The 16,066-nt window shown below is 39.1% G+C and overlaps 1 protein-coding gene across 1 annotated transcript; it reads left to right on the top strand.

The window, feature by feature from the left end:
- The first annotated feature begins 111 nt into the window (after nt 1–111).
- Nucleotides 112–15,141, top strand: LOC122984160 (collagen alpha-1(XII) chain-like). Its single transcript, XM_044354487.1, has 5 exons — nt 112–192; nt 5,305–5,337; nt 6,518–6,667; nt 10,620–10,736; nt 14,966–15,141. The coding sequence occupies exons 1-5, from the start codon at nt 150–152 to the stop codon at nt 15,139–15,141; spliced, it is 519 nt and encodes a 172-aa protein (XP_044210422.1). The 5' UTR covers nt 112–149.
- Nucleotides 15,142–16,066: the final 925 nt, after the last annotated feature.

The raw sequence follows: 16,066 nt of genomic DNA, 5'->3' as shown, positions 1-16,066 counted from the left end.
GACATTAGTATCAGTGGCTTCAGTTCTGAGAAGAGGCTGATCAGTTAGTTTGTTTCCGTGTTGATGAGGAGATAAGAGATGAAGCAACATTTTATTAGCGGAAGAGAGCTGACGAGTCCGTCAGACAGAGACAGACGGTCTACCTGGTCATGGATCACCTGCTGATGGTGTTGGTGTTGCTGTGGAGTTCAGGTAGGACTCTGCTTTAATGATGAACATGTTAGAGGTTGAAAACTCCTTTGTAAAAATAATGATTTTAAATCAAAAACCTACAATCCAAACTTCACTGATGTAAAATTTATCAGTAAAAAGTAGTGAAGTATCAGTTCAGTCCTGATAGTTTCACATCGGTTCTTTTCACAGAGTTTAATGACTGATGTGTTTACAGGTATGTTGTAATAAGTTGGATTTTGATGATTCTCCATGAGTTAAGATCATTTTTCATCACTTCACACTCATAAAACCATTTTCTAAACCTTTTGTATGATGACAAAAATGCATCCAGTCATCCAGTTAAAACAAGTTTGTTTCACTGAGTTTCTGGAAAAATGTTTTGTCTGTAAAATCTACAAAGTAAGAAGTAACTGCAGCTGTCAGAAACTGTAAATGCAGTAGAGTTAACCTCAAGTAAAGTAGCAAAATATCTGAACTGTACTTGCAGCTGTGTTTCCATCACTTATGAGGACATTACATTAACTTACATTCATTTCATGTAGACTTAACCTAACATTAACTTAAACCAAACATTGGCATAACCTGAACCTAATGTCATCTTAACCGTACCCTAACCTAACCTTAACTTTAAACCAAGTCTTCACTTTAGGATTTAATGATCCACGGTTTGGGGACTTGAGTTTTTTACCCAAGTACTCACACACACACACACTTTTAATAATAAAGGCTATTAACATGCTTTAATGTGAGCCAAATGAAGTTGAGATGTTTTTTCTGTCACAGGAAAGTGTCTGAGAACAAACTAACTGATCAGTATCTGATGTGAGATTAGAGATTATACTTCTGGTACCATGGCAACAGCAGAGCATTGCTTCTCAAGTACAGGGCTGATGGTTGCGAAACACTTTTTTGTCACCACACAGGATTTCTGGGTATTGAAGTCATTCGGAGCTGCTGTGTTGCATTAACTCTATCTGAACCGGTCTGTTGCACTAAAACATAATTCTGGTTTATTTTCATATATTTGTCCATCATTTCTATCAGTAATAACAACATATTACTCAGCAAGTTAATATCTGAGATCTGTGAACACGGTGACGTCACTAAAATGACATCTGATAGGTCAGAAACACGAGCAGTCAGATGATCAGAGAGGAAACAACTGTAGTTTTCCTTTAACTGTGATGAAGCATCTGTTGAGCTTGTGTTCATGAGTTCATCTCATATGCTGCTCTTCAAAGAAGAAGCAGAAAGTAGAAGCAGTGAGATAGTGAAGGATTGTCATTTTAATAGTGGCTATTCTGCCCAAAATGGAGAGTGGTAGGTTCATCCAGCGGCAGAGGTCATCATCTGTTGTTTTGAGTAGTGGAGTGAAGTTGAGTCTGAACAGCTCTGACATCCTCGGGGAAACATTAATACCTAAATACATGATGTGACTCGTGCATAAAGGGATAGTTGGTGTATGGGCTGCTACATCCCAGCTGTTACTATGTAACGGAAGGATTGAAGATTTGTTCCAGTTAATGGAGTAGTCAGAGATATTGGAGTATGATTCAATGAGCTTAATTGTTTCCTGTAGTGATGAGTGAGGCTTTTGTAGGAACAGCAATATATCATCCACATATAAACTGATCTTATGATGTATTTTAGGTATTTGGATTCCTTTTATGTAGATGTTCTGATGAATGGCTGCTGCTAAAGGTTCAAAAATGGTGAATTGAGAGGGTGAGAGTTGGCATCCTTACTTGGCTATTGTTGATTGATATGTTGATGATGATAAAATGACCTTCAGGATCTGTGATGGTGGTATTATGGACAAATGGGACTTTCTTGTTCATTAAAATACATACACCTTTTTGTTTTGTGTTGTAATGAGCCAAACATAAGTGACCAAACTGTGATGATTTTAATTTGTTACAGTCTGATTCTGAGAGGTGTGTTTCTTGTAATAAGCATATATCTGCTTGTAGTTTGGTGAAGTGATTCAATACTTTTATTGTTTTTGCCTGAGTGATGACATGTTGAAGAGATTATTATGAGAAACTGGACATTAATGCTGATATAGAAGTGTGTGTGTGTGTGTGTGTGCGTGTGTGTTGTGTCTTTATCTCGGTACGACTGTCCATCAATACATAATTTGTCCACTGAGATTATTGCTTTTTTCCTTCCTTCATCCTGTTTTCAGATTTGAAATAGTTGTTTGTGTCTCTGTGGGATTTCTCTTGGATACTGGTCATTGAGTCTATAGTCCGTTACTTTTAGCTGCCTGCCTTGTCGTTGCACTATGTGAGAGATGTTCAATTTATGGAAATGTTCAATTTATGAGCTATATCTTTTCAAAAGAATGTGCTAATCAAAGCCTTGACGTGATGATTTAATCTACAGGGCCTCACTCTGGCCTCCAAGGTCTCATACAAGAGATGTTTTATGTTCATGGCGCCAGGATGGGAGATAAGATGGTAACCTTGGATGGGCAACAACAGCTGCCTGCATTATTTTCTAATGAGAGTTCATTCTGACATCAAGTGTCCCTGTTTCTCCCCTCCATGGCAGCGTGACCTGAGCAACTCTATAAGAAGTGATTGTAGTTTTTACTAACATGGCCCTTAGGACACTCTGCCTTAAAATGACCTGTCTGACCACAAGAGTGACACACTAAGAGGGCTTTGTTTCTAGGCTCAAGTTTAGCTGAATTTGAGGGGAAGGAACTATGTCTTGTGTTTCTGGCTCTAAAGTCACTCCCACCAATAGGCTTACCCAAAGGTGTGGGTGGGCGGGACTTGACTGGGAGGCACTCTTTTGATGGACTGCGGGCAGCCAGGAAAGCTTCAGCCAATTCTGCTGCTTCTTTGGAGGTCTTTGGGTTCCGTTCTTTAATCCAGGTGCGAAGCTCAGGATTCAGGACTTTGAGGAACTGCTCCATGATAATGGTATCTCCAATTTGTTCCTTTGTCTTTTCTTTGGGAGCCATCCACTTGTCATACAAGTCCTTAAGGCAGACCTGCAGCTCTCTTGGTGTCTCCTCTTCTGTGTGACCTCAAACCATGAGGTCACACAGAGAGGGCCTACATGTAACCTGTGAGGCCTGACCACGAGGTGCTTTATTCCTTTGTTTTCCCCGAGACAAAGGAATAGCGCCAAAAATGCTTCTTACAAACAATGGGAGTCCATTGCAAACTCCATTTCCAAGGATGCTTTGTGATTTTCACACCTCAGCAGGGAGCAGTCAACATACAGTCTCATTGGCGGAAACGCTCCTGCACAGCGGAGCGTCCTGATGTCCTGAAGCACACGCCTTTCCTATGTCACTGAGCTAGGGGTAACTTCTGTTCCTCTGTGAGTCAGCTGACTAAAGGGGGTACCCCACGCACGTGTTTTCCCCTCATCGAAGACTCCCCTCGCTGGACGAGATGAGACTTCGCCCGTGTTAACCCAAACACATTCCCGGATCCGAGAGAGACCACTGCTGCAACCGGCGTCCTCAAATTCCCTCGAGACGGAAGAAACGCTTCTTCACCGAGTCGACTCTGCTGTTCTCTCCGCCACGCAGCTGAGAGCCAGCTGCTGTGCTTTTCGCCAACCGTGCGAGAACGGCCACCATCTGCATCCGAGCCCAGGACAAAGCCGGACATAATGACGGACTACACACACACGCCCTGCTCGCTTTCTGAAGCGACCAAGTAAGAGGCATAAGTCTGGGCAGAGGCAATGTTAATTGTGTGTTCTTATCAGCATCAGTTGCTGTTGTTTAGCATTTAGCTTTTAGCTTTATTGCTATTGTGTGTTGTGTTGTTGACGGACCGCCGAGTCCATTTTTCCTGCTTTACTCTGAGGAGTATTTTAAGTGCCTGTTTAGTTGTGTTTACCACGCTAGACTGTTTTGTGTTTGTCCCGCTCGGGACTACCGCTGTGTTTGTGCCATCGTGAGTAAGGAAGTAAGTTGCTTTGTCGGTCAGAAACCAGACAACATGTGTTACAGACTGCCGTCCGTACGCGCACTATCTGTGGACAACGCTTCTCTCCCTCTCACGATCACTTTCTCTCCTTCTTCCTTCTCTCTTCTGACTAACACACACACGCGCACACATACATTCCCCTGCATGTGTCCAACCCTGTACATAGCTAGCTCTAGGAATTGGGTGAGGGCAAGACGCCGACCACCAGTCACCTTGTTTTTGTCTAGCCAAGACACCGCCGTACTTCTGCCATTCGGGTCGCGTCACGCACGCGCACACACTCACACACACACACACATACACACACACACACACACACATACATACATACATACACGCATTCCCCTGCAAGTGTCCAACCCTGTGCAAAGCTGTTTGTGTTTTGTTAGGTAGGATTAGATCTTAGAATAGTTGTTTATTGACTGAAGCATTTGTTAACTTTGTTAATCTTGCTAAGTTTAATAAACACTGTTATATCTTTAAAGAGAAGTTCTTCTGTCATTATTGTGTGTAATATTGTGAAAAGTGGCTGATTGAAGGAGTCAGAGCTTGAATTCACCCTTCTTTGTTCATCCTTGAATGTTTATCTCTCAGATATTAACATTCTAGGTGAATTCCCATTTATGAGACTACCTGGTTTGGTTATTGGTCCCGGTTTCCGAGTGGTGCCCTGTATTCGTTAATTCATATTAATGTTCTATTAATTGTCATAATTAGTTAATTATCCTTGATAATTCATAATTATTGCAAACAATCAACTGTGTTCCTCACAGATCCAACTGTTGGTGCCCGAATTATTGATTAAGGTTAACAATATCTTATTTTCATAATTCATAATTATGATAATTATGAATTATTGCTAATAACCAAACGCACTACTGCCCGTCCCAACAGTTTTCTAGTTGCTGAAGATTTAATCTGTTATTTCCACACACAAATTATACTTGTCTGTAGCATATTTGGTAAAACAAATGTAAAAGTCAGATTCTGGTCCACATATGTTGTTTGTGGCTTTGCAGGTTAGTGGTAAACTGGTCACATGATTCCTGAGTGAGTTCAATAATCTGTGTGTTTTCACTGAGATGAGCTCTGAGCTGCTGGAAATCCTCACAGTGTTTGTTCAGTTCACAGCTCTGCACCAATATAAATACTGACTTTCTGATTTTCTCTGCAGGACTCCAGGCTGAAGATAAACACCAACCAACAGGTAAAAAGAGAGAATATATCTCATCTGGTCTGGGAACGCCTCTGATCCCCCAGGAGGAGCTGGAGGATGTTACCTGCACCTCCATCAGGACAATGAATCCACTTTGGTTTATGACCAAATACCCTCAAAGCTAATAACTAATAAAATATGCTAATGTTAGCATTGAAAAGTGAAAAATCAAGATTTTGGAAACTCACAAATCACAATTTTATGTCATCACTGTCCGCTGTAGAGTTGCACATCACTAGTTTTTGTGTCTATAATATCTATAAAATGCAACGCATGGCATTGTGGGATTGTTTGCAGAAAGTAGTGCCTTCATGCCATGAACACCACTTTTTTGTTCCATTGTGGAACATCTGAGGGCTCTACATGTTGGATAAGGAAGTAAAATACCTGATAACTGCTCCAATATGTTTTATTTGATTATAGATCTCCAGCAGCGTCTGTCTGTCACAGAATAAAACACAAATAGACAATTTAAATCTGTTAATTACTGAAAGAACAGAACTGATGTAAAGGAGCAATAAAAACAGCTGCAGCCTGCAGAATATTTCATGTTTAAATAAAATATTGCTTATTTAGTTTGTGACAGTCTGACGTTGTTTTCAGGCTCAGGATGATTTTATAGGAGACGCAGCTGTGTGACGTCATATTTTCCTGAGAGAGCTGAGACGAAGAAGAAAGGAGAAGCCTTTTGGCTCATGAAGAAAAATAATAAAGTTACAAGAGTGTTTTTATGATGGATTCATGATTCAGTAAATCTTATTTTATGAATAAATATGATCAGCTGCTGCTGGTGGCGTCATTCCTGCTCCAAAGGTTGTTTTCTTGATCTGCTGTATTACAACAACAGCCCGACTGTTTACTGTCCCGTCAGATCAGCTGATTGATCAATAACCAATCATTAAACACATTGATCAAAGGAGTGTTTCCATCCACTGAAAAACTTCCACAGAGGATACACCTGTGGTTCCTCGCTCTAAGCTCCTCCAGGAGCCTCCTCGCTCCTCGTCTCCTCTGAGGAGCGTTTAAGGGTTTCAGGTCACAGCTGGAGGAAGGAGGAGCGAGGACGCGAGAAAGCATAAATTAGCCAAATGAAAAGCACCCACAGCTTTAGTCTTGCTTCTATATCTCGTCTCTTGTGTATTGTATCCCACAATCCTCTGTTTTCCTCCAGGTTCTCAGTGTGAAAGCACAGCCAAGGCTGACATCGGGCTGATGGTCAGTGAATCCGGGAGAATCAGCCCTGAAGACCATGAAAACATGAAGTCCTTTCTAACTAAGATAGTCAGCTACTTCGACATCGGCCCTGACAAAGTCCAGATCGGTAATATTTTCACTACTTCTACTATTCACACTACTGCTCCTGGTACTATTACTACTACTGTGTGTAAAAAGTACTCAAAATACTAAAATCTTTACATCAAAATGTAAAAAAGCAGCAAAATAGGACATGATAACAAGAGTAGTCAGGGGTATGTCTGATGTGAGGATGAAAGGAGCAGACCAGTGGTTTTACATGTTTAAGTAAAATAACTGTTATCTGCATACAGCCTCCGTTACTGCCAGTTATTTCCCAAAACATGCAGACATATTTTAGCTTTGTAATAACTTACAGAAATGAAATGTTCAGGTGATACACCTACCTTCAAATTCAGTGCTTCACCGAAACACGCATTTATAACTCATGGTAATTATGATTCAGCTTATAAAACAATCTTTTATCTGGACAGTGTTTTCCATGGTGGAGATATACTGTACATTCCTTCTGTGTAGGTCTGTGTTGGATCAGTTAGCAGGACAGATGTTCTGACAACTTTGTCTCTCTACTAATACTCTGCTTTTATATGTTTCCAGATTAGCTGCCAGTGATAAAACTGGAAGCATTACAACGTTAAACTGTATTAAAAACTCACTTGAGTTCTGTGTGACAACATTTAGTTCACTGTAAGCAGTGCAGGTGGTGCCTGACTGACATGTTTTTATTGTAGGCAGGGGCGTCGCAGCCGTGGGTGTTACGGGTGTTGTGACACCCGCACTTTCACAGAAACATAATTCCATCCCTCCCACTTTTTCCTGAGGTAGTCATTGATGAAACGAAACTGAGGTTCCCATGCATGAAAAACCTATTGGTCTAGTTAGATTAATTGAAGAGCCATCCAGCCAATCACAGCTGTTTGACCAACCCACCAGGTCAGGGAAGAGTAAACAGTTGAAGTCCAGTAAAGTTACGTTTGTGCATTCAGCAACGGTGCTTCTGTTACTCGCTGCTGGCTGTGATAACAGATCAGAGAATAACAGATCAGAGGTATGAAACAGATATTTAACTAGTTAGTAATGTAGAATTTTCTTTTGTAACTTTGTCTTGTTATGTGATGTGTCAGCTCAGCTAACATCATTGAACATAAATGAAATAGGCTAACTTATCCTAAATGTAAACCAGGTGGCAAATTTGGTTTTTAGTCACTTCTATTGTCATTTTTAAATAGTCATAGACAAAGGTGAGCATTCATATTTAAGATGTGTAACATCTGTCTGTCTTATGGCAATGTGTTGCCTGCCTGAACTGACGCCTGCTGATACAATACCTCCTGGACAACTTTTGGTATTTAATTTCCCAATTAAAGACAATTAAAGGTCCCCTTTGGATTCCTACTAAAAGAGACACTTTTTAAAACAATTGAAGACAGTTTAGGTTGTACTCGTCCATGGACTCAGAAATGACTCTTTACTGATACTGATTTGTTACCAGGGTTCAATTTGTTATGCATCTATAACCATTTCCATTTCATTTTAATGGAAGTGTAAGTTTCCTTTAATTTCATGTCTATAAGGTATGTAAGGAAGTAGGATAAAGATGCTCTGTGATTATCTTAAGTATAATAAGGATAACTATGCTCCAGTACAGCAATTCATACAAATAACTGGATGTAAGTAGTAAACTGCTATGAGACCCTAAATAAATTCTGCTGAGTTGTTACACTCATATGGTCTCAGTAATTATTTGATGGTAAGCTGAAGCAGTGGTTACAACTACAGTAGTAGAAGTTGTTTAAATGTGTGGCATTCATTTTGATTTGGCATGTTGAGACTGGAACAGGGCTCGAAGGCAGCGGGTTGCCGTGCTCATGTCCCACCTCTAGAACCCCCACACTTTCAAAATCGCTGCTCCAACCCTGATTGTAGGTGTCTGTGCTCGCTGCTGACCGTTCAGTACCATCAACCTGCATACTAGACTCAACTCAACCCGACTGCTGACTACAAACTAAACTTTCTGCACTAAAATAACTACAAATAACTTTGTTGGCCAGATGAAACTACTCAAAGTTACAAAAACAAAAGAATGTTAGAACTGAAGTTGGCTTCTCATTAAAGTTAAACTCTTCTGCACAAACTGGACAAAAAGAAATAAAACGTTTATTTAAAAGTTGAAGTTTATACTAAGAGATGTTAAAAAGGTCCGACAAGGAACAACAAGGAGACGCTGCAGACGTCTTTCTGAGGACAACAGAAAGACAGAAAAAGCTTTAAAAAGAGTAAAGACAAACGGTGTCATCTGGTTGTGTCTGTTTGGGGAAGTTTTGGGATGAAGAATCGATTTTCACGCTGAAACTGAAGATCTGAAGACCTAAGATTGATTCAAACCCACTTTGAGGATTAATTTAAAGTTGAATTAATCACAAACTTCATTATTACCCAAAGACCTGAATGACTTGATAACACATATCACACATTCAACACATTACTCCAACATTCAGAGACAACACACATGTGCAATATAAATCAATCATTTAAATTCCTGGAATAAACAATACTTAATGTAGTTACACAATATAAATACAGATGCAGTCATCACTGTCTATGTTACCTATTAACATAATACTCACTACTTTTAACTATCAAAATTAATTCTTCATACAAAAGGTTAAACATCCATTAATTCAGCTTCAATAAAACACACATTTATTTAAACAAACCTACTTTTCAATGTTAACAAAACTCTATTTTATGACCACTGAATATTAATTCCTCACTTATCAAAAATATAAATGTCTAATACTTAGTAAATATGAGGTTAGAACAGCACAATAAAATAACTGCAGATACATAAACATACATACTGTTTGTTGTTCAAAAGTTCTACCTCTACTGACCACTGGAGGGTCGTATGATCACACTGTAATTTACAACATTTAACCTATAAATGAATAACTAAGTCAATTTATATCACACAGACTTCAGGGTTAGACTATAATATTGTGAAGCATCTCCAGATCAACAGTTTCCTGCTTACAAAATGATCATATCTTTACTTCACAGTTATTACAAACTTTGGCTTAAACACACTGGATATAATGAACTCAAATTGAGGAATGCAGCATAATTGATGGTTTTGTTCTGGCAAGTGTCCTTATCTTGAGATAGCAGCAGGTTGAGAGGGACAGACAGACGCTTCTTCATCAACTGTGTGTAATGTCTTTACTTAAAGTCCTTTTCAAGGAAGATTCCTCTTGATGTTTCCTTGAATTTGGGTGAATCCATGAAGAAATGAATATTCCAAAGAGTGTTGTAAATCCGGATCTCAAGAGTTCAGAGAGAGACCCAGTTTGAGTCTGCAGGGTGTCAGTTAATACAAAAAACAACAAAACAAACAAACAAAAACTTGCTTCTATGCACTCTATGCATTGCCTTGGTGCACTGCCTGTTGGCATCTACGTCCTATAGGACTCAAACTTAAGCTTTATGGCACAGATCCTTGCTTGTGTTGTATCAGTCTCAGATGTACGTCGCTTTGGATAAAAGCGTCTGCTAAATGAAAAATATAATGTAATGTAGTTACACATCTTTACCTGGGAGGTGTAAAAGTCAGTTTATCTTGAGGGAAGTTCAAAAACAAAGTTGTCCATTTCCTGACACTCCTTATTTAAGAGGTTAGAAGTCAGTTTACCTTGAAAGGTTCCTGCCAGTAACACAAAGTCCTCTACATTCCTGAGGAGATAGCAAAGAGGACCATCTTGGACCCCTACGAGTCCTTTGGTCCCTCTATATGCAGATTAGTACAGGCATGAGTGTGTGTGAGACATGCGACGTGTGTAGATGAGTGTTGGGGTGATGATGACAACAAGATAATAACCACAATAATAGTAATAAACCAATGCATCTGTTCAAGAACACTCAGTGCAACTATTATTCTCATTCTCATTATTATCATTGTTATTCTCATTATCATTTAAAAACAAAGGCTGAGTCAGTTTTACACATTTCTGTGTTTCCTGCAGGTCTGGTTCAGAACAGTGAAAACCCGAAGATTGAATGGCAGCTGAACACCCACCAGACCAAACAATCCCTGCTGGAGGCCATAAACCACCTGCCACAGAGAAGAAGAGACAACTCAGGTGATTTAACAGCAGGCTGTCTGATCCACATCAGCTTTACACTGTGAGGGACTGAGGCAGAGACTCTGATTAGATCCAAATATATTTACTTTCTGTATTTAGGTCTGTCAGCGGTGGAAAGAGAAGCTGTTAGTGATCCGTATTTTATATCTTAAAGTATTTACAGTAGAATTTATTGTATATATTGAATATATATTTGTGAATGAAATTCACTCCCCTGACAGATCAAGAAAGCTGTGTATCTGCTAACAAATAACATCTTCAGAACAGACTTCAGATAAAGTTACTAAACAGTATATTCATTCATACTGATTCCAGAAATAGTAGGTTTACAATAAAAATGAGATAAATGATGATGGTAATTTGTATTATTGTTGCTGTCATAATATTAAAGGAAGATTACAGTTGATTTGAACCTGATGTATTTCCTATAAATGTGGCCGTTGTGTCTCTATGTGTCAGGTTAACTTTGTTCTCTCAGCTGTTATAGAGATTCTGGTGATTCACAAACAGATGTTTATCACACACACAAAGATTTTTACATGAACCATTTCAAAAGTTTGTTTGTGAGTCTGAATGAAAGTAAACACAGAAACTAGCCGCCTGTAGCAGCATTATGGCTAACTGCATAGAGATCTATATCCAGGCAGCTTGCCCATGTATACCTGGCTGCTTCCTGCAGAGCGGGGCGGGGTTAATGTTTATTATACAACACGTGGACCAAGCAATCTGATTGGTCAACTAGACATTTAAAATGCGCTCAAATCAGCATGACAGCACACCTAGCCGTGCTCAAATGAAAAGCCTCATCACTAAAAATATTACTCCGCCATTCATTACGCCGGGGACACACTGGATGCGTGAACCTCAGCAGTGCGTGTGCGTCGCTGAACTGCTGCGTCTCGCACGCTTGCAGCGTCCACACAGGAAGGAGATTCGAGGTCTCGCCTATTTTCTCCGCGTGATGCGCGCGATTCTCAGCAGAAATAGACAGGGAACACGATAGAAAGATAGGGCTGCCAGTGGCAGAAGCGCCGCAGCAGACACGCTTCCTGTGTGGACGCTGCAAGCGTGCGAGACGCAGCAGTTCAGCGACACACACGCACTGCTCACGCCAGCGCCTCGTTCCTGACCGCATCACTGTCGCGCCAACAATGACAGTAAAGTAACACCCTCGAGTGTAATATTGTTTAAATCCGAACCCACTGTGATTTGATTGGTTTGAGTGTGGAATGTGGGCGGGGTTAAACAGCACAGTCAATTCATAAATGAAAAGGACCTACCGGTATACGTTACTCAGGCTAATGTCATGAGGGGAACTGCTCCTCTGTAAACTCTCTGTTTCATATTTGAAACATAATGATCACTTTGAAGCATGAGTTGACCAGTTAAACATCCATAATATTCACCTCATAAAATGAGCAAGGTGTTGCTGCTCGTCTTCATGTGGTTACAGTGATTTTTATCGCTTTGTGGCAGCAACGTAGGCTCGTTGTTACAAGACTATCGACAGTGGTGGAATATAACTAAAGTACATTTACTCAAGTACTGTACTCAAGTACATACTTTACTGGAGTATTTCTATTTTATACAACTTTATACTTCTTCTCCACTACAAGACAGCTATAGTTACTTCTTAGTTAAAAATTACTTCTCAGGTTACAATTTTTCAAACTTTTCCTGTCCGGTGAAAACTATGTATCTCCAAATTCTGTGATTCTGAATGTTTGTGATAAACTGAAGGATTAAGTGATCCTTTATGAGTTGAGAAAATGATGACTGATTCTACTTCTTAAGCTAAATAAAATATTATTTCATAGTGGTAGTTTATTAAATAGTTTATTGTACTCTTGGATTAGCTGGAAAATGCATTGTCACAAAGCAGAAAACAGGCTGTTTTTCTGAGCTCATGAAAAGTTGACTTTTTAGAGATACGTGGTTCTCACGGGACAGGGACGCTACAAACATATGATGATCTTATAGAATATGATGCATCGCTGTAGATGAAACTACCCAACACTATATAAAGTAGATAAAATGATCACCTTAAACATCTACAACAGTAAAATGCAACACACACATGAATGCAGCAGTAATATTAAAAACATCATATATAGTAAAACACTGACAGGGACAATTGTTCTGCAGAATGAATACTTTTATTGTTCATACTTAAAGTAAATTTAGCTGATAACATTCACATACTTTTACTAAAGTAAGGTTTTATTTATTTTATGATGGGGTTGGGTAGTAGTCCTGGGTAAAGAAAGGTTTCTGGTCTTGACTTGAAGAGATGGGAGGATGCGTATGTCAGTGATCAGTGAAGTGAGTTCCACAGTTCGGTGGCATAGAAGAGGGGGGCAGTTATGGAGGACATGAGTTATGATCATCAGATCTGTGCAGGCAGCAAGTAGAGGTATGAACCGGTTGTAGACGTTTGTCTGGTGAGGGTGTTGCATAGGTGGAAGAAAGATCTTGACCGTCTTGTTGACTCAGAGGTTGCAGGATAGTGATGAAGGAGAGACAGCGGTGTTATCGACAGTCAGAGATGGTACCATGTTTCTATAGGTTTGTAAAAGGAACTATTTACATTTACAAGTGTGTAAATCAATGGAGAGGTGCGCTGTAGCCCTGCGGCCCTGCTGGGCTCACAGGGAAGCAGGTGGCTGTGGTCCTTCCATGGAGGGACGCTGTCCATCAACATGTTTAAGTAGCTGTAACTGGTTCACAACACTGACTTCACAGTAGCAGCAGTGAAAATGTGCCGTTGTGCGACATGATTGCACGCACTTCACAATGATGAAATGTGAAAGTGAACAGAAGTGTCAACTTTTCTAAATAACTTCATTTGAACAATATCAAACCATTTTCTAATACATCCAAACTGATATCAGCAGTTACAAAACAAAGCTTTGCTATAAACTACATGAGATGGTTGCTTATGTCAACATTAATTAATGATGAATTAATTCACTCTGCACAGTTAGATATGTAAACAGTGTTTATTTCTCTACATAACAAGACAGAAAAATCAACATCATGACTTATAATAATAAAAAACAAATGAAGTCATTCATTCTGAAAAACCTGAGTGACATCATTCTGCTTCAAAGATATTACAATGAAACATTCAGCTATGTATCAAATATTATTGAAAATGACTGCAGCTTATTTTTTACCCATGTTGTGCATTAAAAGGTTTTTAATATGTTGTGCATCAAACACATTGCATCTCATTGATAGATTAAATAAATGTGTAAATCACGTTGTGCCCATGTGTCAGGTGTTCCTCTGCTCATCATTCTAAAACTAACAATATACAAATACATATTACAAAATGATTGACAGCTGGACTGAACTGACCTCTATATTTTAGATCACTAGCAGGATGTTTCAAATGATGTGGACAAACCGTTCTGTGATTGGAACATCTGCTGTTGCCATGAGAAACGCCCGATGTTTACAAACAAAGGTAACCAGTTAACAGGAAAACCAGTTGATTTGTAACACTGGATACAGATCTCTATGCAGTTCACCATAATGCTGCTACAGACGGACAGTTTCTGTGTTTACTATCATTCAGACTCACTTCATGTGAGAATCCTGTTTATTTGGGAAGCTGTAGGAGTCTCAGCAGCTCACCCTGATCATCATTGATTTGTGTGATAAACGTCTGTTTGTGAATCACCAGAATCTCTAGAACAGCTGAGAGAACAGAGTTAACCTGACACATAGAGACACAATGCTCACATTTATAGCAAATACATCAGCTTCAAATAAACCAGAATTTTACTTTATAATAATGTTATTGTAAAAATCTTATGATCATTAATATTGTGATATAATACTATTGGTATAATGTTACATATCAAAGACTGCTGATGCTGTTATAGTCATTATAATAATTATAATAATACAATAACAGCATTAAAAATCATAATGATGTGAGCGTCTCACAATAGAATTTGAAGCTCTGTGATTGGATGTTTCTGACTGAAATGCATCTTGGGAGTCGTAGTTAACTTCTCTCTTTCAGTTTTTATGTCTACAGGCTTCTAGCTTTGACTTTTTATCAAAGAACCAGATATTTTATTACACAGTTGTTGAAGTGAGGAACTGTCAGTCACCTCACAGTCTATGAGAAAAGTAATGGGACTTTATATCTGGAACAAGGGACACATGAAAGAAAGTCTCTGTACCTTTTAAAACCTCTTTATTCTATCATACAGGAGATAATCTGGGCCACACCCTAGATAGGCTCTTTAAACCCACAGCAGGAATGCGTGCAGACTCCCAAAGAATTGCTGTCCTGATTACTGATGCAGAGTCCTCCTCCCCCAGCGTAGACCCAAGCGCGTATGACCTGAAAAACATCGGCATTGAGATCTACATTATTGGTGATTGATTTTCTCTCTGCAACTCTGAAACTACATTATTTTATAATGAAAGAATAACATGACATTAACATGAATTAAACATGATATTTTATCACAATGAAAATGTTAGCTAGCAAGACTCTTAAGATGTCTGTATGACTACATTTATATTTTATATCAGTTAATGTCTGACATTATTAAATCAAGTTTTTTAATCGTGGGCTGAAATGAATTAAACCACTTTGCTGCTCAATAGGAGGAAAGTCAAACTAAAAATGTGGTATGCTTTAGCAGTGAAATAAAGTTCATATGATTTTAACACTACATTTTTCTCTCAGCTGTAAACAACGGTCAGCTGAGGGACATCGCCTCAGATCCTAAAGAATCTCACATGTTCAGAGTCAGCAACTCCTCGTTCCTCCTGGACATCGTTGACAACGTCACCATCAACCTCTGCAACAGTGCCAACAGTTTAGGTAGGCAAAGAGTCTGTTATCATCAAACAGCAATAAATGTTAACACCACACTGATCCATATATATATATATATATATATATATATATATATGAGGCCTGTCTTTTGATGATTTTGATGAAGATGAAAATGAGCCATAATCATATAAAAACTTTTATATAGTAACGCTACACCACCTCCATGACCAGTTATTCTGGGCTGAAGAAGGAGTAACCTGCTGGTGAGCAATCAACAAGTCGGACATTGTCACCATCAGACAGCCAAATGTCTGTTATCAGAAAAAAGTCAAGACTATTAGAAACAATGAGGTCATTACAAATAAAAGATTTGCAGAATAATGACCTGACATTGTATAAAACAAAGCTAATGTGTCCTGATTGATTAACAGCAGCCACCAGAGGCAGCAGTGAATGTAGGAAAGATTATTCCTGTTGACAGATTGATGAGGGAGGTATGTGGTCTATTGTTGGTAACTACTGG

The sequence above is a fragment of the Thunnus albacares genome, chromosome 6 (genome assembly GCF_914725855.1).
Source record: "Thunnus albacares chromosome 6, fThuAlb1.1, whole genome shotgun sequence".
Lineage (NCBI taxonomy): Eukaryota > Metazoa > Chordata > Actinopteri > Scombriformes > Scombridae > Thunnus > Thunnus albacares.
This window is presented reverse-complemented; position numbering and strand designations above follow the sequence as displayed.

What these genes read in the sequence shown, in the direction of transcription:
- LOC122984160 (XM_044354487.1), top strand. Translation starts at nt 150, where the DNA reads ATGGATCACCTGCTGATGGTGTTGGTGTTGCTGTGGAGTTCAG. An exon ending in GGTGTTGCTGTGGAGTTCAG is followed by an intron (nt 193 to 5,304) that starts GTAGGACTCTGC and finishes TTTTCTCTGCAG; the next exon opens with GACTCCAGGCTGAAGATAAA. An exon ending in AGATAAACACCAACCAACAG is followed by an intron (nt 5,338 to 6,517) that starts GTAAAAAGAGAG and finishes GTTTTCCTCCAG; the next exon opens with GTTCTCAGTGTGAAAGCACA.